At 43.0% G+C, this 27,500-nt stretch overlaps 2 protein-coding genes across 5 annotated transcripts in view; both read right to left on the minus strand.

Moving 5' to 3' along the window:
* Positions 1-4,570: 4,570 nt before the first annotated feature.
* Positions 4,571-27,500, minus strand: part of LOC138975636 (transcription intermediary factor 1-beta-like) — a 122,464-nt gene continuing 99,534 nt past the window's right edge. Inside the window, exons 1-4 of one of the 2 annotated variants that reach the window (XM_070348370.1) lie at positions 8,745-8,857; positions 6,075-6,748; positions 5,276-5,645; positions 4,571-4,839 (exon numbers count right to left, since the gene is read on the minus strand). In XM_070348370.1, coding sequence (XP_070204471.1) covers positions 4,592-4,839; positions 5,276-5,645; positions 6,075-6,740 — 1,284 coding nt within the window. In that variant the 5' untranslated portion in view covers positions 6,741-6,748; positions 8,745-8,857 and the 3' untranslated portion in view covers positions 4,571-4,591. Of the gene's footprint in view, positions 4,840-5,275; positions 5,646-6,074; positions 6,749-8,744; positions 8,858-27,500 lie in introns of those variants that run through there. The other variant, XM_070348371.1, reaches the window with a different exon arrangement.
* Positions 10,826-16,564, minus strand: LOC138975628 (transcription intermediary factor 1-beta-like). Of its 3 annotated transcripts, none has more exons than XM_070348362.1 (5): positions 15,746-16,564; positions 14,425-15,110; positions 13,544-13,913; positions 12,881-13,093; positions 10,826-12,124 (listed from the first exon to the last, which is right to left on the minus strand). In XM_070348362.1, exons 1-5 carry the CDS (start codon positions 15,912-15,914, stop codon positions 12,066-12,068), a joined length of 1,497 nt encoding a protein of 498 aa, XP_070204463.1. In that variant the 5' UTR covers positions 15,915-16,564; the 3' UTR covers positions 10,826-12,065. The 3 variants fall into 3 exon arrangements, with proteins under 3 accessions (XP_070204463.1, XP_070204462.1, XP_070204464.1); XM_070348361.1 differs by having other exon boundaries at positions 12,881-13,074; positions 15,746-16,543; XM_070348363.1 differs by lacking the exon at positions 15,746-16,564 and having other exon boundaries at positions 12,881-13,074; positions 14,425-15,279.

Consider the following 27,500-nt stretch of genomic DNA (forward strand, 5'->3'; position numbering starts at 1 on the left):
TTTCAGTGTGTGTGTGTGTGTTGTGTGTGTGTGTTGTGTGTGTGTTTGTGTGTGTGTGTTTGTGTGTGTGTGTGTTTATGTGTGTGTGTGTGTGTGTGTGTGTGTGTGCGTGTGTGTGTGTGTGTGTGTGTGTGTGTGGACGGGGTGGCCGAGTTGTAACGCACTTGCGCTCGGAAGCGAGAGGTTGCGAGTTCGACCCTGGGTCAGGGCGTTAGCAATTTTCTCCCCCCTTTCCTAACCTAGGTGGTGGGTTCAAGTGCTAGTCTTTCGGATGAGACGAAAAACCGAGGTCCCTTCGTGTACACTACATTGGGGTGTGCACATTAAAGATCCCACGATTGACAAAAGGGTCTTTCCTGGCAAAATTGTATAGGCATAGATAAAAAATTTCCACCAAAATACCCGTGTGACTTGGAATAATAGGTCGTGAAAAGTAGGATATGCGCCGAAATGGCTGCGATCTGCTGGCCGATGTGAATGCGTGATGTTTTGTGTAAAAAAAAAATCCATCTCACACGGCATAAATAAATCCCTGCGCCCTGAATATGTGCGCGATATAAATGTCATAAAAAAATAAAAAATAAAAAATAAAAAAATCCCTGCGCTTAGAACTGTACCCACGGAATACGCGCGATATAAGCCTCATATTGATATTGATTGATTGATTGATTGATTGTGTGTGTGTGTGTGTGTGTGTGTGTGTGTGTGTGTGTGTGTGTGTGTGTGTGTGTGTGTGTGTGTGTTGCATGTTTTTATTACAGCCACAGACTGAAAAAACCTTGAGTTTCTTAACAGTACATGTACAATTCCGAATCATTCTCTTGTAACTGTTCGATAGGCGTTCAAAAAAATATTATGCATAAATAAATATCCTCAAATGTTCCGCAGGCAAAGTGTTTGGAACATGTCTTTGGGGTTTATGTTCTTTATGTTTACTAGAAACAGAGGCGGAGGGGAGGGGAGGGTCACGAATTGATGCCTCGTGGAGGTGTACACTCTCCCATCCCCACAACGTTCCTTTTTTCCCCGTCTACTCTTACTCCGTTCTACTGAAGAGGAAATTACGCAACCAGTGGACTATCTTGTCTCGGACCCTTGTCTGGAGAAGTCTGAGGAGAAGCTTCTCCTTTCATACAGGGTCGAAGGCCTCCTATAAATCAAAGTAGACATCCATGACTTTCTTCTTTCTTGAAAGGCATTTTCAATGTCTTGTGTCAGATAGGCGAGCTGATCCTTGGTGCTTGGATGTCGCCGATAGCCCGTGTGAGTATTGGTGAGCACAGTACCCGCTATTCGGACTTTGTTGTGTGACAAAGACATTTCTTCCACATGTGACAGGGGAGGCTACCGCTCCTTTCACAGCAGACTCTGCACCCGAGTTGTTGGCCTTTAAGTCAACACCGGTGTATTGTGGAATTCTGTTTGTGATGGGGTCTGGTTGTTTCCGATTGTCTGTATGTTCATGGAAACCTTCGGGTTTGCATAACAGTTTTTATAGGGCTAAGAAATTAGCCCTAACATTTTCAATCCTGTTTAATTGCACTTCGCTTCCCGAGGTGATCGTAGTGTTTCGGCACTCGGTTACACACATCAGACTGTAGATGTCTCCCGACGACGGAACCATTCCAAAAACACCATCGCCTTTTCACCAAATAAATATAGGTGTGTGATGCGTGATTGGATCTGTTTTCATTTGGAAAGGGCCCCGTCGTACACGTAGTCTGCTTCCTGTCTTGAAAAGTAATAACGAATATCATATTGTACTTCGTTTGCTAATTAGGATAGTTGGTACTGAAGTGTATAGCGGAACAGACACAGCGTTTCCCCATCGTCAATGCTTTGCGGACGACGAGAGAAAAAAGTTTGTTTTGTCTCACTTTGATCTATCTGTTGTGAGGTCACTTTTGGATTGGGGTCAATAGACGCTGTGCTTCACTCAGCTCTGTGTGCAGTCTGTCAAGCGTCTCTTTGAAGTACAGCGCTCTTGCTAACATCCAGGTTTATCTCACACACACACTCACACACTCACGCGCGCGCGCGCGCACGCGCACACACACACACACACACATACACACACACACACGCGCGCGCGCGCGCGCGCGCGCATACAGCAATGCACACATTTAAGAACATTTCAGAACGATCAAGACACTTTGGAAAAGTAGACGGTCACATTTTACTCATTTTGCTTTACGTCAAAATGTGATGTACAAAAAGCACAAAATAACTAAAAACAGCCCACAACAACAGCAACTAGAAGCAAAAGCATGACAAGCTAACAAGCAAAATCAGAATTGTTGTGATGCTTTTTCCCACCACTATTTGGGGAAAACTGTATAATTGTTCAACAAACAATTTACAACTGTACATCTTTCAAAAACGTGACCCTCCACCACGGAATGAGTCGCATGTCACCTTTGCATAATTTTCATATTTTTACATTGTCCTAAAGAGGTTCTTATGCTCTATCCAGTGGTGAAAACCGTTTTAGAAAAGAGCAAAAACTGTTTGAGTTATAAGCCTGTGACTAAAGGCACCCTCACACTGTTACCAGACACTCCCCGGACTTATACTAAGCCTAGCGCAGAACCGCGCGAGATGACATGCGACTCATTTCGTGGTGGAGGGTCCGCCCCGAGATCGGGAGGTCGTGGGTTCGAACCCCGGCCGGGTCATACCTAAGACTTTAAAATTGGCAATCTAGTGGCTGCTCCGCCAGGCGTCTGGCATTATGGGGTTAGTGCTAGGACAGGTTGGTCCGGTGTCAGAATAATGTGACTGGGTGAGACACGAAGCCTGTGCTGCGACTTCTGTCTTGTGTGTGGCGCACGTTATATGTCAAAGCAGCACCGCCCTGATATGGCCCTTCGTGGTCGGCTGGGCGTTAAGCAAATAAACAAACAAACATCTTTCAAAAAACATTTAGCGTTAATCAGGCGTTACTATCAAAATGATATTTTTTATAAAAGTTAAGACAAAGTAAAACGAAATCAGATGACATCAGTGGCTGAAACAAATCAGGTCAAAACAGCATTAACAAAACTTTACTTCGCATTGTTCCCCACGAACGCTTAAACAACTTTAATTTGTAGGGTTAAAAACAGTACTGATGGCTTGCATGATAGTGTATTCTATACTACGTATGTAGAGTGCCACCTAGGACCCGCCCTGTTAAGTTTTAGTGAGTTGTGGGACCCCCTCTATGAATTTCTAGTACGTGTTTTGGGCTTCTTAAGCGTTTAGAAAGCAGGGAGGCACCGTTTGGGGAGCCCTGCTTGGTAAACTGGCAGAGAACATGACGTACATCAGATGGCAGACACACAGATAAAGGGAAAGAATTATTCGTGGTTGTTGCTCCTGCAGTAAAATTCATCAATAGTGAATCGTTCATGAGAGTTCTAAAAATTACGATTTCTACAATATAATTTCATTTGATCAGCAAATTGAGCGTTTGAAACAATTCATGTCGTGCTGATATTTGTCCATGTCCTTTCCTTGTACAAAAGTGACCTTTCTTACCATCAAGTTGTGTGATGCATAGTGACGTTTTGTGGTAGTAGTACGTAAGAGTTGGTTGAGCTTTACTTCGGATTTTCCTCTTTCATTTCTCGACACCTCTATGCCGATTGTTTTAATATCAATGCCCCAGGGATTCAAAAAAATAATTTGAATTATTCAGGGGTTTTCTCATTCGAACAATTATGAACTGGTGATAATAAATATGTACATCAATAGCATTGTTTGTAGCTGTATGTTTTGGTTCGTCTTGCACAACACGTTGAATTGTGCGGGGAGCGGTGGAGGGTGACGAAGGCCGGTCACAGCAGGTCCAGGTCATACATGTCAATATATCCCATATAGTGAAAGCTTTCACGTCCATCATCCCACTTCACGTCCACCATGCTTGCTGGATCGAAAAAGCCCATTGTTGACGGGAAGGCCGTCACTGTGCCTGTCCGGAACTGCACACAGTACACACCGTTCACTGATTGTCTGTCACCGTCACTGAGTGTGTGTGAGTGTTTGTGTGTGTGTGAGTGTTTGCGTGTGTGTGTGTGTGTGTGTGTGTGTGTGTGTGTGTGTGTGTGTGTGTGTGAGGCTGTGTGTATGTGTGTGTGTGTGTGAGTGTGTGTGTGTGTGTGAGAGAGAGAGAGTGTGTGTGTATGTGTTTGTGTGTGTGCGTGCGTGCGTGTGTGTGTGTGTGGGGGGAGTGTGTGTGTTTGTGTGACTGTGTGTGGTGTGTGAGAAAGAGAGTGTGTGTATGTGTGTGTGCGTGCGTTTGTGTGTGTGTGTGTCGGATTATGTGTGTGCGTGCGTTTGTGTGTGTGTGTGTGTGCATATGTGTGTGTGTGTGTGTGTGTGTGTGTGTGTGTGTGTGTGTGTGTGTGTGTGTATGTGTGTGTTCTGTTGTGAATCTGCTTCGGTGCGGAATTGCTTGCGTGCGGTTTTGCGTGTGTGTTTTTATAATTATAATTTTCTTTTGAAACCAAGATCATAACACACGTTACAGAACAGCCCGCAACACCTGATGCTCAAGCAGAAATTGAATGTTCATAACATTAGTTTCATTTCAGTTACACTTGCGACCGAGCTACAGAGATTGTGACAACTGTGTGTCAGACAGGAGAGGAACACGATGTCTTACCAGAAAGCCCAAAGCAACCAATTCTGGTTCCGGTTTGACTCGGTCCCCAACTCTGAGAACTTTGGCCAGCTCCGCCCCTCTGGGTTTGTCTGCAGTCCGTCGTGTTGTCGCTGTTGTCGCTGTAGATGTGGCTGGTGCTGGCTGTGTAGGCTGCTGTACTGTTTTCGGTGTCGTGGTGGGCTTTGTGATTTGTCCTATAAACAGATTTCAGTCCTTAAAAAAGTTTCATTTTATGTGTATTATTGCTTATTTATATCCTGTAATTATCTAATGTAAAGTTCTCATTACAAAATAGGTTGCCCTTTTAAAAAAAGAAAAAAAGAAGAGAAGGCCATCTTGTAGATCTTCGCATCGGTTATAAGCACTTTTACGACAGGAGTACGATTAACTTTTCTCGTCAATTGTTGTACTGCATACCAAACGGCTTTAAACAGGCAAAACATACCCCACCATTAAACTACAATATGACAGTAGCTGTTCTTCACAATAACGCCGTAAAATCACTTCTGTTCTGTTGACTCAGTACTTTGCGTTGTATTACAACTGATCGTGAAAAAGGAGAATTCGTGGCTTATTATTGGCTACAAAGAAAAGGAAATGACTTAAATGTTTGCAGAAAGTCTGCCGTACCAAGAGAGGCGATGTCAGCCTTCAGTTGATCTAGTTTCTGCAAGTTGAAGGTCAAATCTGCGGCCTCTATCTTGCGTGTCGTTCCGGTCTGTGATTCCAGGTCGTTGAGGCGTGTCGTCAGACTGTTCACCATCCCCAGCAGAGCCCCTCCAGACGCTGACTGCACCAGCTTTCCTACGCTGGCTGTGTTCAGTGCTAGGGCCGCCCGCCATTTCTCCAGCTCCGCCAGTGACGTCATGGTGGCGTCTTCCTCAGCCTGTATAAGCGTGTTGACCTCCTGACGTCGCTTCTCCACCCACTGCTCAAGGTCATTGAACGTGTCCTTGACCTTTCTTCGCATGGAGGGAAACATGTCCTTGACTTCTTTGATCTGAACGCACATGAAATCGAATTACTTTTGTATCTTTAAAAGTAGTTTTAAAACATGAATCCTGCACATATCTAGAGTGCCTTTAGGTTTGATGATAAATGTTAGTGCCCTTGTCGAAAATGAAATGAATCAACGATGCAGTATACATTCACCACACAAACAGCTGTCGCTAAGATCATATTAGTTAACTCGAAAACGATGAAAAGAATAGTTGTGCTTAAGGTGAAGCAAAGGAAGTCATTATACAGCTCATCTTTACATTCCTTTAACTTATAACTAAAACAGAATTAGAAATACAAAACAAACCGAAGAAAGAGCCTTTAAACGAGCATTACCTTTTGTTTAAAATAATCACATATTATATGCACAAAGAAATCGGGCTAAACAAAAATGTCACGGAAGAAACCAATCAAGTCTAAAGCTCCGAACCTGTGCTGCCAGTGCTGTCTCCATAGCCCGCAGTCTCTGTGCCTGTTGTTCCAATTCTCTTCTCTTCTCTGTCGCCACGTCTGTGATGGTCTTCACTTCTGCACAGCTACGATGATTGGTTGTCGCACACAACATGCAAATTAGCTCTCGGTGGGTGGAGCAATATACTTCAGCTGGCCTATCATCGTGCACGTTACATGTTGCGCGGTTAATCTCAGCCAATCGTTGAGGACTGAGTTTGTTCAAGTCTTCAATGACGTGTTTCCTGGTTCCCGGTACCTTCTTATGAGTCTTGACGCAATATGTGCAGATCTTAATGTCACACTGCAGGCAGAATGACGTGGCAGCAGTGTTGTCCTCACAGATCATACAGACGTGCTGACCGCTGAGCGTTTTGTGACTGTCCACTAGAGCCATGGTGGCCAGGTCAGTGGGCAGGTCATTGACCAAAGTGTCAAGGTCACGCTGTCCTTGGGAGGTGGAGGGGAGGATGGGGGCCCTGCAGAGCGGACAGCCTCCCTTGACCCCTGCCTTGTGCAGCCACGACACGACGCACTTTTTGCAGACCAGGTGTGTACACGGCAGTATCTTCGGCTCTTGATAGCCGTCATGGCAGACAGGGCATTCTGGTAGCTCAACGCTGGTGATGGCTGAAGCGGCGGCCATGTTGACTTCTGTGAACACACACACACACACACACACACACACACACACACACACACACACACACACACACACACACACACACACACACACACACCGAGATTTTCCATTTCATATAAATCTGCTGGAACGCAACTGTAAATTGCAAGTCACATTATTTCCAAGCGCAGTCGTAGCATGCTGTCAAACAAGAACAGATCAATCTCAAATGAAAAAGAACCCGCAAAAGATTTTGATTTCATAAAATATCACTGCCCAAAAATGTACGTTGGTAGTAGCGATAGTTTCATGTGAGCAACAACATCAAAACAATCAAAACATTGCACTGCGGGAGGGACGAGGTGTGGGTGTGGGTGGCTGGGGTTGGTGGTGCTGGGGATGGGGATGGGGCAGCAGAAACAGAGCAAGAGAAAAACGGACAGACAGAGAGATACAGAGAGAATTGTTTGTCCCCAGGAGTCAGTGTCTCTTATTTTAACCAACAGGCAGAAGAACGAAACAAAGTGAAAGGGAGTGAATTGCATATGCATGCTCTCTCTCTCTCTCTCTCTCTCTCTCTCTCTCTCTCTCTCTCTCTCTCTCTCTCTCTCTCTCTCTCTCTCTCTCTCTCTCTCTCTCTCTCTCTCTCTCTCTCTCTCTCTCTCATTCTCTCTTTTTCTTTTGAGATTGATCTGTTCTTGTTTGACAGCATGCTACGACTGCGCTTGGAAATAATGTGACTTGCAATTTACAGTTGCGTTCCAGCAGATTTATATGAAATGGAAAATCTCGGTGTGTGTGTCTTGTTCGATTGTTATTTTGTTGAACATTTTGTACTAGTGTTAACGGATGTGTAGCTAATCTGAGCAACTTAATTCTCAAAATGAAAGGCTTAACTATGTCAATGTAATTTTGTAATTTTTGAGTTCTCCTTATATAATTCCGTAACTGCACATAGTATTGCAATACATACAATGTATTTCTATATCTTATATGATTGAATTTTTATTTGTTATGTTCGTCTGTCTTTATGTGTTGTATAAAGGACAGGTTGGAAGAATAGGCTTTGCCTAAAACCTTTATCCTTTTGTAATAAAGTTCTGAGTCTGAGTCTGAGTCTCTCTCTCTCTCTCTCTCTCTCTCTCTCTCTCTCTCTCTCTCTCTCTCTCTCTCTCTCTCTCTCTCTCTCTCTCTCTCTCTCTCTCAAAGAAACAACAACAACAACAAACAAAACTTGACTAAATGTAAAAACATCCATTCACTCAAGGATTTCTAAGCAACGAGTGAGTAGCTAATCAGAAACATAGGCCGTGTGCAGAATGACACCTAGCTGGGCTTATAAAGTCCACAAGTGTGTGTTGTGACCCAAAACCGAAAGCAGATACTGACTTGACACACCCCAGCCGAAGAATACAAAATACACACCGACATGCAGAGCCCAAGTTTCATTCTTGATTTCTCAAGGCAACCTACTTCTAGTGTCGCTCGTATGCAGGAGTAAGCTAATATAATCACAACGTGACCTACATTCAGTGTCTCTTTACTGCATAAATCCAATGGCACACACTGACACTGAATGAATGTCCCAAGCACGCACTGACAAATTGAAAAACAGAGTCCCAAATCAACTCTCAGTCGAAAGTCCATTTTGTCTTTAGTTTCACCACACCTCCGCGGTTTTCACTGTCTGCAAAGTTTGGTACAGTCGAACCTGTCTATAACGACAACCGAAGGGACCAACCAAAATGTGTCGTTGTAGAGAGGTGGTCGCTGTGAACATGTGAATTAAAGCCTATACAAAGAATCACAATCATTAGTGAGTCGTTGGGGTGCGTGTAAGGTGCATGTGGCTGTTACCGATACGTGTTTGCAAGGCCAGGTTCGACTGTGCCTTGTAACAGCTTCGTTGAAGGTTGGACATTGATTTGTTTTAATGTTACCCACGCATCAACCTGAAAGCAGGTATTATGCACTCTGCAGTGAACAACTAGTTAATACAGTAACAACAGCGCAGTGTAAACAGCTTACCTGTTTCTGTGGGTTTCTACACTGCACAAAATTGAATGGAGAAATCTTTCCTGGGATATGTTGTGAACGCGGAAATGAATCAGAAGCGATGTGTCAGGGGTGTACATCAAGAACGGTAAGTAGTGTTTTAATTTGCTGGAGTTACCTCCGCGTACTTTCGGTTCGGTACAAAGTGAAAGTAGAGCGACGGGAGAAGGTGGAAGGGTTGCTGCTTTGCTGCATGTGGTAATTACTGACCCTCTGTGTGTGTATGTGCCGGTGTGTGTGTGTGTGTGCGTGTGTGTGTGTGTGTGTGTGTGCGGGTGCGTGCGTGTGCGTGCGTGTACGTGGGTGTGATTGTGTGTGTGTGTGTGTGTGTGTGTGTGTGTGTGTGTGTGTGAGAGAGAGAGAGAAAGAGAAAAGGAATTTTCAATGTCTAGTGTGAGATAGCTGCGCTGTTCTTCAGTGCTTCAATGTCGCAGATAGCCTGGACTGTCTGGGTGATGGTGAGCACAGACTTGGACTCAAGATACCTCAAATCTGTCCTTAAGCTTTCCAACACAGCCGAGGAGACTGGTGGACAGGTGGCTTCGTGGATCTCACCTGTCCTTCTCCTTTGTCAGGACTGGCTGGGTGTGAGCTTCTGTCCAGCACGTTGGAATCATGCCTGTTGACCAGCAGTTGGTGTTTAAATGACCACAAGGAATCGTTGTGTTCCCTATTCCAGGTGTATTAACATTTCGTTTGTGATTCCGTTAGGGCTAGGCATAGTCTGACGCTTCAGTCTTTTCAGAGAACCAGTCAACTCATCAGTGGTCGATGAGACGTTCCGTCATGCAAGACTCCAGATCTGCCTCAGTCTGGAGTTCTGAATCTCCTCGGTTGCTCTCCGGGAATCTGTGTACTCTGTTTGGAGCTCCTTTTCTCTTTGTGCTTAAAGCTTGATAGGTTCTGGTAAAGACAAGCACTGCTCTCCGGGAATCGGTGTACTCTGTTTGGAGCTCCTTTTCTCTTTGTGCTTGAAGCTTGATAGGTTCTGGCAAAGACATGCACTGCTCTCCGGGAATCTGTGTACTCTGTTTGGAGCTCCTTTTCTCTTTGTGCTTGAAGCTTGATAGGTTCTGACAAAGACATGCACTGCTCTCCGGGAATCTGTGTACTCTGTTTGGAGCTCCTTTTCTCTTTGTGCTTGAAGCTTGATAGGTTCTGACAAAGACATGCACTGCTCTCCGGGAATCTGTGTACTCTGTTTGGAGCTCCTTTTCTCTTTGTGCTTGAAGCTTGATAGGTTCTGACAAAGACAAGCACTGCTCTCCGGGAATCTGTGTACTCTGTTTGGAGCTCCTTTTCTCTTTGTGCTTGAAGATTGATAGGTTCTGACAAAGACATGCACTGCTCTCCGGGAATCTGTGTACTTTGTTTGGAGCTCCTTTTCTCTTTGTGCTTAAAGCTTGATAGGTTCTGGCAAAGACATGCACTGCTCTCCGGGAATCGGTGTACTCTGTTTGGAGCTCCTTTTCTCTTTGTGCTTAAAGCTTGATAGGTTCTGGTAAAGACAAGCACTGCTCTCCGGGAATCGGTGTACTCTGTTTGGAGCTCCTTTTCTCTTTGTGCTTGAAGCTTGATAGGTTCTGGCAAAGACATGCACTGCTCCTTTGCCCGTGACAGTTCATGCCTGCGTATGTGGAGTAATTATGTTCTATGAGGGGGAGGGGGAGTGTTCTGGTTGCCAACTGTATCCAGTCCTCACCGCCTGGCGGTACGGTGTGCTGCTGCTGAATCATGTTGCTGTGTGGACTGTACAGATTGCAGACAGCCATGCTTCTCACTGGGCCTTATTGCTAGGCTAAAACACGGTAGTGTTTTATTTTCGCAAAGGAGTATGGGGAGCTAACATCCGAGCTTATTTTTCTTTAAATGATCTGCTGAATTATGACACTTTGAAAAGTTATGTCACGCGTACACACACACACACACACACACACACACACACACACACACACACACACACACACACACACACACACACACACACACACACACACACACGTAGAGCAAGGCAAAATTCAAGGACATTTCAGAACTATTAGGACACTTTGGAAAAGTAGTTGGTCAAATTTTACTATATTTTTTGCTTTACGTCAAAATTTGATGTAAAAACCCACAAAACAACAGCAACGAGAAGCAAAAACACGACAAGCTGACAAGCAAAATCAGAATTGTTGAGATGCTTTTTCCCCCCACAATTTGGAAAAAACAGTGTAATTGTATACCAGAAAATGTACAACTGTACATCTTTCAAAAGAACACTCACCGTTTAACAGGCTGTTAGGATGATTATATTTATAAACGTTAAGACAAAGTAAAACAAAATCAGATGACATCAGTGGCTGAAACAAACCAGGTCAAAGCAGCATGAACAAAACTTTACGTCGCATTGTTTCCCACAATCGCAAAAACAACTTTAATGTGTAGGGTTGAAAACAGTACTGATGGCACGCATGATAATGAATACTACGTAACTATGTAGAGTGCCACCTAGGACCCGCCCTGTTAAGTCTGAGTGAGTCGTGGGACCCCTCCAAGAATGTCTAGTGCGTATTTTTGGCTTCTTGTGCGTAAAGAACGCAGAGATATAGACACAGATACAGAGTCTATATCTCTGTGGTATGGAACGCAGGGAGGCACAGTTTGGGGAGCCCTGCCTTGTAAACTGACAGAGAACATGACGTACATCAGGAGGCAGACACACAGATAAAGGGAGACAATGATTCGTGGTTGATGCCCCTACAGTCAAATCAATCAATAGTGAATCGTGCAAGAGAGTTTAAAAATCACGATTTCTACAATATAATTTCATTTGATCAGCAAATTGACCGTTTGGAACAATTCATGTTGTACTGATATTTTTGCGTTACTAAAGCACATGTCCTTTCCTTGTACAACAGTGACCTTTCTTACCATCAAGTTGTGTGATGTTTAGGGACGTTTTGTGGTAGTAGAACGTTAGGATTGGTTCAGCTTTACTTCGGGTTTTCTTTTTTCATTTCACGACATTTCACAATGCCCCAGGAATTCCCAACAAATAATTTGAATTATTCAGGGGATTATCTTATTCGAACAATTATGAACTGTTGATAATAAATATTTACATCAATAGCATTGTTTGTAGCTGTATGCTATGGTTCGTCTTGCACAACACACTGTGTTGCATCGTGCCGGGAGCGGTGGCGGGTGACGAAGGCCGGTCACAGCAGGTCCAGCTCATACTGGCCATTATATCCCATACAGTGAAAGTCTTCATCCACACCATCCCACTTCACGTCCACCCAGCCTGCTGGATCACAGCCCAGAGTTACTGCTAGTCTTGACGGGATGGCCGTCACTGTGCCTGCCAGGCCCTGCACACAGTACACACTGTTCACTGCTTGTCTGTCACTGTCAGTGTGTGTTGGTGTGTGTGTGTGTGTGTGTTTGTGTGTGTGTGTGAGTGTGTGTGTGTGTGTGAGTGTGCGTGTGTGTGTGTACGTGTGTGTGTGTGTGCGTGTGTATGTTTGTGCGTGTGCGTGTGTATGTGTGTGTGTGTGGTGTGTGTGTGTATGTGTGTGCGCGTGTATGTGTGTGTGTCACTCTGTGTGTGTGTGTGTGTATGTGTGTGTGTGTATGTGTGTGTGTGTGTGTATATGTGTGTGTATGTGCGTGTGTGTAATGTGCGTGTGTGGAGGGAAGGGCATTATCGTGTGTGTGTGTGTGTGTGTGTGTGTGTGTGTAAGTGTGTATCACTGTGTTAGCATTGCGGGTGTGAATTTCCTTCAGTGCGTTTGTTTATCTTCATTTGTTTTAGTAGAACGTTTCTTTCGGAATCCAGTTTATAACATATGTTACAGAACAGAATTTACCAGTAAGTCGCAACTGAATTGAAGCAGAAACGCAATATTCTTACATTAGTTTAATTTCGGTGAAAAACAGACATGTCAGGCAGGAGAGGAACACGCTGTCTTACCCCACATATTACACAACAGCAACAGTAAGTTGTATCTGAATAAAAGAAGAATCTGAACATTCATAGCATCAGTTTCATTTGATTAACACCTACGACAGAGCGACAGAGATGCTGACAACTGTGTGTCATACAGGAGAGGAACACGATGTCTTACCCAAAGGCGACCATCCCAGTCCGGTCCCGGTTTGACCCGGTCTCCAACTCTGAGAACTTTGGCCAGCTCCGCCCCTCTGGGTTTGTCTGCAGCACGTCGTGTTGTTGTTGTTGTTGTCGCTGTAGATGTGACTGGTGCTGGCTGTGTAGGCTGCTGCAACGTTGTATGTGTCGAGGTGGGCTTTGTTATCTGTCCTGTAAACAGATTGCGGTCCTTGAAAATGTTCGTTTTATGTGTAAGCCCTTTATTGCGTATTTTTATTTTGTAATCATGTAATGCCACGTTCACGCAAAAAACCAAGTCTCATACTAATGTAAAACGATCCGAATCGTGTCTGAGTATTCCCGTAACTTTTGGTAATGCAAACCAAACAGCTTTCAACACACACACACACACACACACACACACACACACACACACACACACACACACACACACACACACACACACAAGCATATATCCCATCATATATCATATATCATTACACCATTAGATGGTAGTTACTGTTTCTCTTCTTCTTCACAAAACAATTGTGAAGTCAGTTTTCTGTTGACTCTGATACCTTTGCGTTGTACTGCAATTAATGGTGTAAGAGATCATCGGGGTAACTAATCGACTAACATGGGGGGAAATAACTTCACAATTGCAGAAAGACTGTCGTACCCAGTGAGGCGATGTCAGACTTCAGTTGATCCAGTTTCTGAAAGTTGAAGGTCAAGGCTGCGGTCTCTATCTTGCGTGTCGTTCCGGTCTGTGACTCCAGGTCGTTGAGGCGTGACTTCAGACTGTTCACCATCCCCAGCAGAGCCCCTCCAGATGCTGACTGCACCAGCTTTCCTACGCTAGCTGTATTCAGTGCTAGGGCCGCCCGCCATTTCTCCAGCTCCGCCAGTGACGTCATGGTGGCGTCTTCCTCAGCTTGTATCAGCGTGTTGACCTCCTGACGCCGCTTCTTCACCCACTGCTCAAGGTCATCGAACGTGTCCTTGGCCTTTCTTCGCATGGAGGGGAACATGCCCTTGACCTCTTTGATCTGAACGAGTAGACAACACAAATGACTTTGCAATCTCTAAAAGTCGTTTTAAAACAAGAATGCAAGAATATTTTTTGTTGAATTGGAAGGATAAGTGTTAGTGCTGTTGTTGAAAATGAAATTAATCAACGATACAGTATACATTCACCACACTAACAGCTGTCGCTAAGATCATAATCTCATAAAACCTCATGCAAGTTTACTCGAAAACGATAACAAAAATATGTTCGATTTAGAAGAAGCAAATGAAGACAATACAGCTCGTTTTAACATTCTATTAATCTCAGAACTAAAACAAAAATACAAACGAAACGAAAAAAGCAGCCTTCAAAAATCCATAAACTTTTGTTTAAAACAATTACACATTATATTAAATGCACAAAGACATTTGACTTACTTGACTTATTCCTGTAGACTCCCTGTGGAGCATAGGGCCGCAAACAAAGACATTTAGCTAAACAAAAATGTCACGGGGAAAAAAACAATTAAATTCTAAAGGTTAAACCCAGACCTGAGCTGACAGTGCTGTCTCCATAGCCCTCAGTCTCTGAGCCTGTTGTTCCAGTTCTCTTCTCTTCTCTGTCGCCACGTCTGTGATGGCCTTCACCTCTGCACAGCTGCGATGATTGGTTGTCGCACACAACATGCAAATTAGCTCTCGGTGGGTGGAGCAATAGACTTCAGCCGGCCTATCATCGTGCACGTTACATGTTGCGCGGTTAATCTCAGCCAATCGTTGCGGACTGAGTTTGTTCAAGTCTTCAATGACGTGTTTTCTGGTTCCCGGTACCTTCTTGTGTTTCCTGGTGCAATCTTCGCAGAGCTTGACGTCACACTGCAGGCAGAATGACGTGGCAGCAGTGTTGTCCTCACAGATCGTACAGACGTGCTGACCGCTGAGCGTTTTGTGACTGTCCACTAGAGCCATGGTGGCCAGGTCAGTGGGCAGGTCATTGACCAAAGTGTTAAGGTCACAGTGGCCTAATTGAGAGGTGGAGGGCAGGATGCGGGCCCTGCAGAGCGGACAGCCTCCCTGGACCCCTGCCTTCTGCAGCCACGACACGACGCACTGTTTGCACACCAGGTGTGTACACGGCAGTATCTTTGGCTCTTGATAGCCGTCATGGCAGACAGGGCATTCTGGTAGCTCACTGCTGCTGGTGGCTGAAGCTGCGGCCATGATGACTTCTGTGAACGCTTTGGGACAATTCAAGGAAGTGATTTGTATCTGTGAATCAGCAGAGCACCTATTAGAGATAATTCCTTCCTTCCACGCTCTCTCTCCGTCCTTCTCTCCTTCTCTCTCTGTCTGTCCGTCTATCTGCCTGCCTGCCTGCCTGCCTGTCTGTCTGTCTGTCTGTCTCTCTCTCTCATGATACACACACACACACACACACACACACACACGCACGCACACACACACACACACACCCACACACACACACACACACGCACGCGCGCGCGCGCGCGCATGCACAATGCGTAAAAAGTGTCAGCAAGAGAGAGAGAGCCTGACAGAGAGAGACAAACACAAAGAGAGATAGAGAGTCAGAGATAAAAAAACCTGTCATCCAAGGCTGTTTTACCAGTGCAAACTAGGTGGAGAAAATTGGCTGTGTGTCTGTGTAACAACACCTAATAATTCCACCAGCAACTCCCAAAACAGAAAGTAGAAACTGACGTGACACACTCCAGCCGAATGATAATACCGTGACCCGTGCATGCCCACAGATACACAGAACCAAAGTTTCATTTTCAAGTCAACCTGCTTTTGTGAAGTCGTCGCTGTTATGTATGAGGAGGCTAATTTTGTCACAGCGTGACCTACTTACTGTGTCTTTTCACCGCGCAAACCCAGTGACCACACGGTGGTCGATAATGGATCCACACACACTTGAATTCGGGTAAGTATTTCTTGAAGTTTATTAACCCACACAGACCTGAAAGCAGATACAACAAGAAATTCCTCCGAGGTAAGAAAAACACCCCCGTCCTGACCATTCTCACTGCCACTTCTTCTTCTTCTTCTTCTCTTCTTCTTGGCGTTCGCAGAGGTTACACAATCAGTCCAGCACAGGTGATAAATGTTGTCGTTTTCTCCAACTCCTGTCGACTGCCGTATAGTTTGGTCTGCAAGGGAGTTGGTGACGGCCACACTTCTTTTCGTTCCTCATCTAGTAAGGGACATCGCTGTAAGATGTGTTCCGCTGTTTGGTCCTCTTGACCGCAGGCACAGGTTGGTGATGGCGCCAGCTTGAACTTTCGGTTCATGTGAGCATTGAGCCTGTTGTGGCCAGTACGCAGCCTGATGAGGTTGACTTGCTGCTCTCTGGACATGCCACCAACTGAGAAGGTTATTTCCCTTTGACCATTAATATGTCCCTCTATAAGTCCTTGTAGAATCTTAATCCACCAATAACTCCCTAACCGTGTGTTTGACTGGTCCCAATTTTTGTAGGGACCGTCTCAGGAATGTATAGAACCTGTTCACCAAGTTTGGTGACGATCGGTCCGTTCATTCTTGAGATCTATATGCGAACACAAACACACAAACAAACAAACAAACAAACACATCGACCGAATCCAAAACACACCCCTATACCGGGGGTGTAATGAGCCCAACAGTGAACACCTAGTTTACACAGTAAATACAGCATAGTGTAGAAAGCTTCTCCGCACATACCTGTTTCGGTGGTTATCTACACTACACAGCATTGAGTGGATGAATTAGGGTCACTACGTCTTGAACTTTATAAACCCACACATTGTGAACTGAAAGCAGATATTGTGGCCCCACTGACAGTGAACGATTATAGTTTATACAATATTTACAGCGCAGTGACAAAAAGCTGCTCGGTGCACATACCTGTTTCTGTGGGCACTACACTACACAACATTAAATGGAGAAATCTTTCCTGAGACGAGCTAGTTGTCAGCGCGGAAATGATTCGTTCGATCAATAGTGTTGCGTCAGGTGTGTACATCAAGAACTGTAAGCAGTGTCGTTCTTCGCTCGAGTTACCTCCGCGTACTTTCGGTTCCGTGCAAAGTGAACGTAGAGTGGTGGGAGAAGGTGGAAGTGTTGCTGCTGGACAGCATGAGATATTTACTGACACTCTGTGTGTGTGTGTGTGTGTGTGTGTGTGTGTGTGTGTGTGTGTGTGTGTGTGTGTGTGTGTGTGTGTGTGTGAATGTGTGTGTGTGTGTGTATGTGTGGGTGTGTGTGTATGTGTGTGTATGTGTGGGTGTGGGTGTATGTGTATGTGTGTGTATGTGTGTGTGTGTGTCTGCGTGTGTATGTGTGTGTGTGTACGTGCGTGCGTGCGTATGTGTGTGTGTATGTGTGTGTGTGTGTATGTGTGGGTGTGTGTACGTGTGTGTATGTGTATGTGTGTGTGTGCGTGTGTGCGTGCGTATGTGTGTGTGTATGTGTGTGTGTGTGTGTGTGTGTGTGCGCGTGTTCTTTGTTTTAATTTGTTTGCACGCATGAAACACATGAATCAGCATGAAACTGAGTCGTGTACATCGTGAACTCCTGTCCTGAAAGTTTCAGTACTATTGCCCTATCCCTCCTTAGCTTCTCCCTGCATACGTCGTATAGTGAATGTGATGACGTCATGTCCTACAACGTTAATGTCTGGACTCGTGCAGTGGTCAACTTAGTTCTAGTGACTGCAGTTACTGTGTGTTGAGGGGCGCTGCACACAGCAAAACGACCCGCATTTCAAGTGTTGGTAACTTGCCTTGGGACTGTGGTAGTGATGTAGTTTATGTAGACTAGGAACTAGTTGGGACAGGTACACGTACGCTCTCTCATCCTGGCAAGCTTATTGGTGTTTTTGATTTTTTTTAATGGGCAATAATGTAATCTTAACTTTTGTCAACGTGTCTTATAGTTCTGGTTATTTCGTCCATTTTCTAACTTGGCGTACGTTCTGTTGAAGAGCAAATCACGCAACGAGTGGAGCGTAATTGTTTTTTTTTTTGTTTTTTTTTTGTTTTTTTTTCTTTTGTTTTTTTCTTCTTTTTTTTTTTTTTTTTTTTTTTTTTTTTGTGTGCCTCAGTTGCATGCAGTCCGCTTCAAGCTGAAAAATAAATAAAAAGAATGAAACCCTATGTTTTTTTTTCTCTTTTTTTTCTTTTTTTCTTCCTTTTCTCTTCTTTCTTTCTTTCTCTCTACAGCTGAGCGTCCTTCTTCATTGGCGTTTTATAAATGTATCAATTGTATGTGGTTTTCTACAATGGACAAAATCTTGCATCTTTAATGTTGGTTATTGTCTTACATATGTCTGTGTTTGGGTTGACTTAAGTGTTGTTTGTGGCGGTGTCATGATGGAGTTAACATAGTAACAATCACAATAAGTAAGAGGAAAAGCAAATTGTAAGCGTGCTAAAGTTTTCTTAGTAACAGTTCTCTTTTCATACAAGTGGTGTTAAGTGTAACAATGTAAGTTCCGCCTTTACCCCGGTACCGTTCTCCTTTTAGCGAAACGAAAGAAAGAGGGGGCGGTGAGGGAAGCCAGAAAAGAAGTATATATGATACACTATTCTACGTTTCGTATTTGTTTCTCTTTGTCAAACATTATTATAATATCAGTGGGAGTTCCGTATCTATATTTGCTTATGCACATCTTTCCTATCAAAATCAAGTGATTTATATATTTGCATTTTATTGAGTCAGCACCATTAATATAACCACACAAAATATGTTCTATTCCAAAGACTATTCTGATTTTATATTTCTCATAAATAATTTGTTCAACGTATCTCCATAGCACTTTTATTTTCTTACAATTAACAAAAAAATGTTCAACGTAATCTATTTCGGTTGGACAGAAGGGGCATCTCTCACTATCTCGTATTCCAATTTTATACAGAAGAACATTTGTTGGATAAATCGTGTGTAATATTTTCCAGTGCAGCTCTCTTAATCTGGATTCTTGGGTTACATTTTTGGCCAGGTTCCAATGTGACTGGTCGACATTAATGCCAAACATATCACGCCAGAAGTTGATAGATCTCGGGGTAGTGTACTTTTCTTCAACAATATATTCACGGAATTGCCTGGCACTTTTAATACTCGTTTTATTGAAAAGAAGATTGTTTTGTCTATTCAATACAGGTTGGTTAGGATCATAATTGCTTTTCTTAATATATTCAGATACTGCTGATCGAACTACAATATATTCCATGTAGAGGCCAGGTGAAGCGTCAACACTTGCTTGGATAGCGGGATAGGACTTGATACCGTGATTATCTAACATGTCTCCTACATACGTAATGCCTGACCGGGCCCAGTTCTCATAATACAGAACGTTATTTTGATAACTTATACTTGGATTGTTCCATAAGCAGTTGTCTTGCACGCAATCGTTCTGAGAAATTGTATTATGTTCTAACCATGTTCGAGCAACAGCTGTCCAAAATATCGATTTTATTCTTCCAATTCCCTTAAACTTAGACGGTCGAATAGCTGTAGTAAAGCAGGCAAAGCCACAACCGAACCCTTCAAAATATTTGTTTGGGATCCATGTCCATTTGCATGAAAGGTTGCCAGATGAGAGTTTGCTTAACCATTGACATAAGAAGGAGTTTTGCATCGTTTTGACGTCTATCATATCAATACCACCCTTTTCGGTACTGCTATTTAAAACAACTCTTTTTACTTTTTCAAATGCTTTTTTATTACAATCTTTTTTCCTCCACAAAAAACGATATAATATTGTGTTTATTTCCTGCAGCACTTTGTCAGGGATACAAATAGATTGCATTAAATAAACTAACTGCGAGAGCAGAAAAGTTTTGATAATGCAAATTTTTCCAGGAATGCCCAGGTTCCTTTTTTCCCAAGTGAAGATGCTTTGCTTAATTTTATCAATTTTACTTGACCAGTTTAGTTCAATTTCGGATGCGCTTTTCTCGCTGTTAAAGTTTACTCCTAATATTTTAATCTGCCGAACACATTTTACCTCAAAATTAAAATTGATATTTTTACTTGATCCAATTCCCATTGCTTCAGACTTTAGCTTATTCAAGCACAAGCCTGACACCTCAGAAAATACGTCTATAATCTGTAGAACCATTGTAACGTCATCCGCGTCTCTCAAAAACAAAGTGATATCATCGGCGTATAATAGAATTTTTAAAATATTTCTACAAGTTACATTAAGGCCTTTTACTTCGTTGCTCTGCCTAAATCGTATAGCCAGAAATTCCAGACCAATAATAAATGCCATCGGTGAGAACGGACATCCTTGTCTAATGCCACATTTTACATCAAAGTTTTCCGACAGCCACCCATTGTACACAATACAACTTCTGGTTTCATTAAACAACACATTTACCCACTGTATAAAATCTTTTCCAAAGCCAAATTTACGAAATGCACAAATCATATATTTTTTGGATATACTGTCGAATGCCTTTTGAAAATCCAAGGCTAATAAAATCCCAGGTTTCCTATTAATTCTGCAATATTCAATCACATCGTCTATAGTTCTTATAGTGGATGAGACATGCCTTCCTTTCATATAACCGACCTGGTCCTCATTGACCACTTTGTTTATTACTTTGCTCAGTCGATTTGCAAGAGACTTGGCTAAAATTTTGTAGTCAGTGTTTGTCAGTGAGATGGGTCGCCAGTTTGTAAGTTTGTTTTTTGGCAAATCTTTTCCCTTATGCAATAAGGTTAATACTGCTGCCCTTTGGGTGTATGACAAAGAACCATGATCAAAAGAGTAATTAAAGGATTGCACAATTACATCCTTCAGTTTACACCAAAATATTTTAACAAATTCAGTAGTCAGACCATCCAGACCGGGCGAAGACCCGTTTTTCATCATCCTAAGAGCATTGGAGGCTTCTTCAATGGTAATTATACCTTCACATTGTTGCATTTCGTTTTCACTTAATTTAGGAAGTTCGCACTCGCCAAGGAAGTTGTCAACACTGTTAGATACAACCAAATCAGGTATGTTTATTTCACGGCTATAGAGGTTTGCATAGTATTCTTTTTGTGTTTTTAAAATTTCAAATTGGTCATGTATCTTGTCTCCATTCTCCAATTCAATATTCGGAAAAAGTTTTGCATTTGCCCGTACTTTTTCTAGATTGAGGAAAAACTTGGTGTTCTTTTCCCCCTCCTCAATCCATTTAATTCGAGATCTCGTTTGTGCGCTCTTCAATCGCTCTTGTTCATGAATTTCAAGGTGAATTTTAAGTTCTTCGCGTTTTCTTAGTAAAGTGACGTTATCAGGTTCCCTAGCAAGATCGGATTCACAAGATTCAAGTTTGTTGTACGTGTCAATCTGCTTATTTTTATTGAAAACTGCACGTTGCTTACTGAATCGGATCGTTTCCTCGTTTATTTTTATTTTTAATAATTCCCATTTTTGTTCAGGGTTCTCCTGCTTATTTTCATCAAGGTAAGTGTCAATTACACTATTGATTTTGTGCACATATTGCTTATCTTTCAAGAGCAGATTATTACATTTGTAATAACCCGGTCCTTTCTTGCCGTTAGAGAGTTTTAGTGTAATACGTACACCTCTGTGGTCGGATGTTGGGACAGACATTAAATTAGTCTCGATCACAGTGTCCATTCCCTCTTCCGTTGTAAAAATATAGTCTAACCGTCTGGCTATAAACTTGTTAATATTTATTTTGGACCATGTATATTCCCTAGTCTCGGGATTCAAAATACGCCAGACGTCATTTAGACCACACTGTTCGACAAAAGAGTTGAAAAGTTTGACATGTGCGGCAGGGTGTTTTTCTCCACTAATGATATCAAGGTTATTATCTCTAACACTGTTAAAATCACCGCAAACTATTTTAATCATCGAATTACTTTTGTTGATCTCTTCAGTAAGAACAGCAAAAAATATTTTCATTTCTCTGAAAGTGCTTGGAGCATACACATTAAAAATAGTTGTTTCTTTTCCATTAATAGACAGGTTTATGGATACAATTCGTTCATGCTGACACTCGATGGACCAATCGAAGGAAAACTGCTTTCTTAAAAGAATAAGTTGACCCTTGGAGTGTTTTGTTCCTTCAGTCGAGATTAATTCACCTCCCCATTCTTTTTTCCACGTTGCTACGTCTGCCTGTGTAATATAAGACTCCTGAATACAAATTACGTCATATCTTCCTTCTCTCAGTCGACTAAATAGTTTTTTCCTTTTAGTAGCATTTCTCAATCCTCGAACATAATTGTTGTCTCGGACCCCAGTCTGAAGAAGTCTGAGGAGAAGCCCCTCTAGATCCTTCCATACAGGATCGGACGATTGGATGAGTCGAAGAAGGCCGTTTGACTTTCTTCTTTTCTTAAACGAATTTTGAATGTCCTGTGAAAACAGGCGAGTTGATCCTCAGTGCTTCGATGTTGCCGATAGCCTGTCCAGGTATGCATGGATGAGCAGTCAAAATAACAACGAATCCCCTTGAAGACAAGGCTTTCTATTTAGAAGCTTTAAAATACAGCAGGGGAGACTGATGGGCGGGTGGCTTCGTGGATCATACCTCCCCTTAGTCAGGACTGGCTGGGTGTGAGCTTCTGTCCAGCACGTTGGGGTCTTGCGTGTTGACCTGCTGTGGCTGTAAATGACCACAAAGAATCGTTTTGCTCCTTCCCCCGGCATACACAGTGCATCCCGTCGTACAGTGAATGTGATGACGTCATGTCCCACAACATTAATTTCTGACACCTTCAGCGATCAACTTGATTCTATAAACTGCAGTTACTGTGTGTTGAGGGACGCTGCACATTGCAAAACAATCCGCATTTAATGTGTTGGTGACATGCCTAGGGACTGTGTAGTTTATGTAAACTAGGAACTAGTTGGGACAGGTACACGTACACTCTCTCATCCCGACAAGCTTACTGGTTATTTCATCCATTCTCAAACTTGACGTTCTGTTGAAGAGGAAATCACGCAACCATTGGAGCATCATTATTGTCTCGGACCCCTGTCGTTTTGCTCCTTGTCGCAGGTGTTTTAACATTTGGTTGGTGATTCCGTTCTGGCCAGGCGCCTTCATCCGCTTCAGTCTTTTCAGCTCATTGTGGGTCAGACGTTCCGTCATGTAAGGCTCCGGTTTGTTCTGAATCGCCTGGGGTGCTCTTCGGGCATCTCTGGCTTTATCTGTTTGGGATTCCTGTTTCCTTGCTATTCTGAAGACTCTGTCAAACACTGTCACTGTTGACTAATTATGCGTGTGCGTATTGTCTTCATCTACCACCTTCGCCAAATGTCATAGCTTCTCTGTCATTTTATCTCCATTACTAAGCAACCTGTCTCGTGATGTCACTTTGAACGGGTCTGCTATATTCTCTCCTTGTTGGAGGCCGCGATTAGCTGAGCATGCTTGGCCACATTGTGGTCTGTGGGATTTTCTCTATGCTCTCACGCGCTTCACCCCGGTGTGTCTAAAACACGCGGGGACACGCGGGGACACGCGGGGACACGCGGGGACACGCGGGGACACACGGGGACACACGGGGACGGTGAATTAGCACGCCGGGACGTTATATAATAACATTCTGACTATCCTTTATGTATTTCTAAAAAAAAAAAATTTTTTTTTTTTTACTTAATTTTTTTTTTTTTTTTTTTTTTTTTTTTTTTTTTGGTCAGAATGTTATAAAATAACGTCCCCGCGTGCTATTTAACCGTCCCCGCGTGCAGTAAAACTGTCCCCGCGTGTCCCCGCGTGTCCCCGCGTGTCCCCGCGTGTCCCCGCGTGTTTTAGTCACTGTCTAAAACACGCGGGGACACGCGGGGACACGCGGGGACACACGGGGACACACGGGGACGGTGAATTAGCACGCCGGGACGTTTTATAATAACATTCTGACTATCCTTTATGTATTTCTAAAAAAAAAATTTTTTTTTTTTTTACTTAATATTTTTTTTTTTTTTTTTTTTGGTCAGAATGTTATAAAATAACGTCCCCGCGTGCTATTTAAACGTCCCCGCGTGCAGTAAAACTGTCCTCGCGTGTCCCCGCGTGTCCCCGCGTGTCCCCGCGTGTCCCCGCGTGTTTTAGACACTGTCTAAAACACGCGGGGACACGCGGGGACACGCGGGGACACGCGGGGACACACGGGGACACACGGGGACGATGAATTAGCACGCCGGGACGTTATATAATAACATTCTGACTATCCTTTATGTATTTCTAAAAAAAAAAAAAAAATTTTTTTTTACTTAATATTTTTTTTTTTTTTTTTTTTTTTTGTGTGGTCAGAATGTTATAAAATAACGTCCCCGCGTGCTATTTAACCGTCCCCGCGTGCAGTAAAACTGTCCCCGCGTGTCCCCGCGTGTCCCCGCGTGTCCCCGCGTGTTTTAGACACTGTCTAAAACACGCGGGGACACGCGGGGACACGCGGGGACACACGGGGACACACGGGGACGGTGAATTAGCACGCCGGGACGTTATATAATAACATTCTGACTATCCTTTATGTATTTCTAAAAAAAAAAAATTTTTTTTTTTACTTAATATTTTTTTGTGTTTTTTTTTTTTGTGGTCAGAATGTTATAAAATAACGTCCCCGCGTGCTATTTAAACGTCCCCGCGTGCAGTAAAACTGTCCTCGCGTGTCCCCGCGTGTCCCCGCGTGTCCCCGCGTGTTTTAGACACTGTCTAAAACACGCGGGGACACGCGGGGACACGCGGGGACACGCGGGGACACACGGGGACACACGGGGACGGTGAATTAGCACGCCGGGACGTTATATAATAACATTCTGACTATCCTTTATGTATTTCTAAAAAAAAAAAATGTTTTTTTTTTTTTTACTTAATATTTTTTTGTTTGTTTTGTTTTGTTGTCAGTATGTTATAAAATAACGTCCCCGCGTGCTATTTAACCGTCCCCGCGTGCAGTAAAACTGTCCTCGCGTGTCCCCGCGTGTCCCCGCGTGTCCCCGCGTGTTTTAGACACTGTCTAAAACACGCGGGGACACGCGGGGACACGCGGGGACACGCGGGGACACGCGGGGACACGCGGGGACACGCGGGGACACACGGGGACGGTGAATTAGCACGCCGGGACGTTATATAATAACATTCTGACTATCCTTTATGTATTTCTAAAAAAAAAAAAAATTTTTTTTTTTTACTTATTTTTTTTTTTTTTTTTTTTTTTTTGTGTGGTCAGAATGTTATAAAATAACGTCCCCGCGTGCTATTTAAACGTCCCCGCGTGCAGTAAAACTGTCCTCGCGTGTCCCCGCGTGTCCCCGCGTGTCCCCGCGTGTTTTAGACAGTGTCTAAAACACGCGGGGACACGCGGGGACACGCGGGGACACGCGGGGACACGCGGGGACACGCGGGGACACACGGGGACACACGGGGACGGTGAATTAGCACGCCGGGACGTTATATAATAACATTCTGACTATCCTTTATGTATTTCTAAAAAAAAAAAATGTTTTTTTTTTTTTTTTTTTTTTTTTTTTTTTGGTCAGAATGTTATAAAATAACGTCCCCGCGTGCTATTTAACCGTCCCCGCGTGCAGTAAAACTGTCCTCGCGTGTCCCCGCGTGTCCCCGCGTGTCCCCGCGTGTCCCCGCGTGTTTTAGACACGGTCTAAAACACGCGGGGACACGCGGGGACACGCGGGGACACGCGGGGACACACGGGGACACACGGGGACGGTGAATTAGCACGCCGGGACGTTATATAATAACATTCTGACTATCCTTTATGTATTTCTAAAAAAAAAAAATTTTTTTTTTACTTAATATTTTTTTTTTTTTTTTGTTGGTCAGAATGTTATAAAATAACGTCCCCGCGTGCTATTTAACCGTCCCCGCGTGCAGTAAAACTGTCCTCGCGTGTCCCTGCGTGTCCCCGCGTGTCCCCGCGTGTTTTAGACACACGGGAACGGTGAATTAGCACGCCGGGACGTTATATATATTATCACGTGCTGAAGTTTTCCGACCTCCCTTTGTTGGTTAACTTTTTTTTTTTTTTTTTTTTTTTAATTATATAATTGTGTGTCTATGCGTCCCAAGGACAGATTGTAAGAAAAGGCTTAGCCTTAAATCTTAATCCTTGTTAAATAAAGTTCAATTCAATTCTCTCTCTCTCTCTCTCTCTCTCTCTCTCTCTCTCACTCTCTCTCTCTCTCTGTCTCTCTCTCTCTTACCCCCCTTTGATTCCATTGTTAAATCTTGCAGCCTTTATGTCTCTGACAATATTGATTCACAACACATGCCACTTGAATTAACTATCACTCAACAAAACAACCTTTATTCACATGCTACAAAGGTTAAGAAAAAAGAAGTTTTGCAAAAATTTGTTTGGAACTCTGATCATGAACATCAGTACAAAGATGCAATTAATTCTGATGTGTTTCGGCAACAGTTACGACTGGCAAGCGAAATGATTGATATTAATGTAAATGATGCTTTGACTTTGTTTATAAATTCAGTTAAAGATTGTGCAATTTGTATGAAGAAAACTATTATCTTGTCAGATGAACCACGTAAATCCAAATGGTTTGATCGTGAATGTGTGCTTGAAAGAAGACGTGTCCGAAAGTTGCTGAGAAAATGTAGGAATTCATTAGAAGATGAGGATAGGGATGAGTATTGTAAAGCCAGGCGTGAATATAAAAACTTAGTGCATAGAAAAAAAGAAACAGTACAATGACAGTTTGTATACAGAACTTGTAGGTGCTGTAAGTGATCAGAGAGAATTTTGGAGGAAAATTAAAAATGTTTCTTGTAAAAAGGTCCAGCAGCAAAATAATATTTCTGTTGATGATTGGTACCAGCACTTTCATAGCATTTTAGAAAAAGATGAGATTGAAGATGATGAGCATGCTGATGTTAATGACGTGAATAATGAATATGAAGAAATGCTGGATAGACCCATTACCAAAGAAGAAGTGTTGATTGCTATCAGAAAACTGAAATCGGGCAAAGCTGCAGGACCTGATGGTTTAATTGGGGAATTTTTTAAAGCAGCTAGCGAAGATGTGGTGTTGTTTTTAGTGAAACTGTTTAACGCTTTGTTTGATGAGGGAATCTATCCACAGAACTGGTACGATTCAGTTATTGTACCGTTATTTAAGAAAGGAGATATAAATGATACTAACAACTATAGGGAAATTTCATTGTGTGATATATGTAGTAAATTGTATGGTACTGTTGTTAATAATAGACTTAAAGAGTGGACTGAATTACATAATATTACAGGTGAATGTCAGGCTGGTTTCAAACAAAATTATTCTACTGTTGACCACATCTTCACTCTGCTTGCTGCTGTACAGAAACAATTTTCTAAAAATCGCAAACTTTATGTAGCTTTCATTGATTTTGAGAAATGTTTTGATAGTATCTCACGCAGACTGCTCTGGCCAATTTTGATTAAAAATGGTATAAAGGGAAAGTTGTATAGATGTATTAAAAGTATGTATGCAGTGGTTAAGGCTAAAATACGATGTGGTGCTCAACTAACAGATTTCATTAACTGTACAAAAGGTGTGAAGCAAGGAGACGTGTGCAGTCCAATTTTATTCGCTCTATTTATAAATGAGCTGGCATTAGAAATCATGGATAATGGTA

The sequence above is a fragment of the Littorina saxatilis genome, linkage group LG9, assembly GCF_037325665.1.
Source record: "Littorina saxatilis isolate snail1 linkage group LG9, US_GU_Lsax_2.0, whole genome shotgun sequence".
In the NCBI taxonomy this organism is placed as follows: Eukaryota; Metazoa; Mollusca; class Gastropoda; order Littorinimorpha; family Littorinidae; genus Littorina; species Littorina saxatilis.

What these genes read in the sequence shown, in the direction of transcription:
- LOC138975628 (XM_070348361.1), bottom strand. Translation starts at nt 15,914, where the DNA reads ATGGTCAGGACGGGGGTGTTTTTCTTACCTCGGAGGAATTTCTTGTTG. An exon ending in TTGCGCGGTGAAAAGACACA is followed by an intron (nt 15,111 to 15,745) that starts GTAAGTAGGTCA and finishes ATTGTCCCAAAG; the next exon opens with CGTTCACAGAAGTCATCATG. An exon ending in GTCTGACATCGCCTCACTGG is followed by an intron (nt 13,075 to 13,543) that starts GTACGACAGTCT and finishes ATCTGTTTACAG; the next exon opens with GACAGATAACAAAGCCCACC.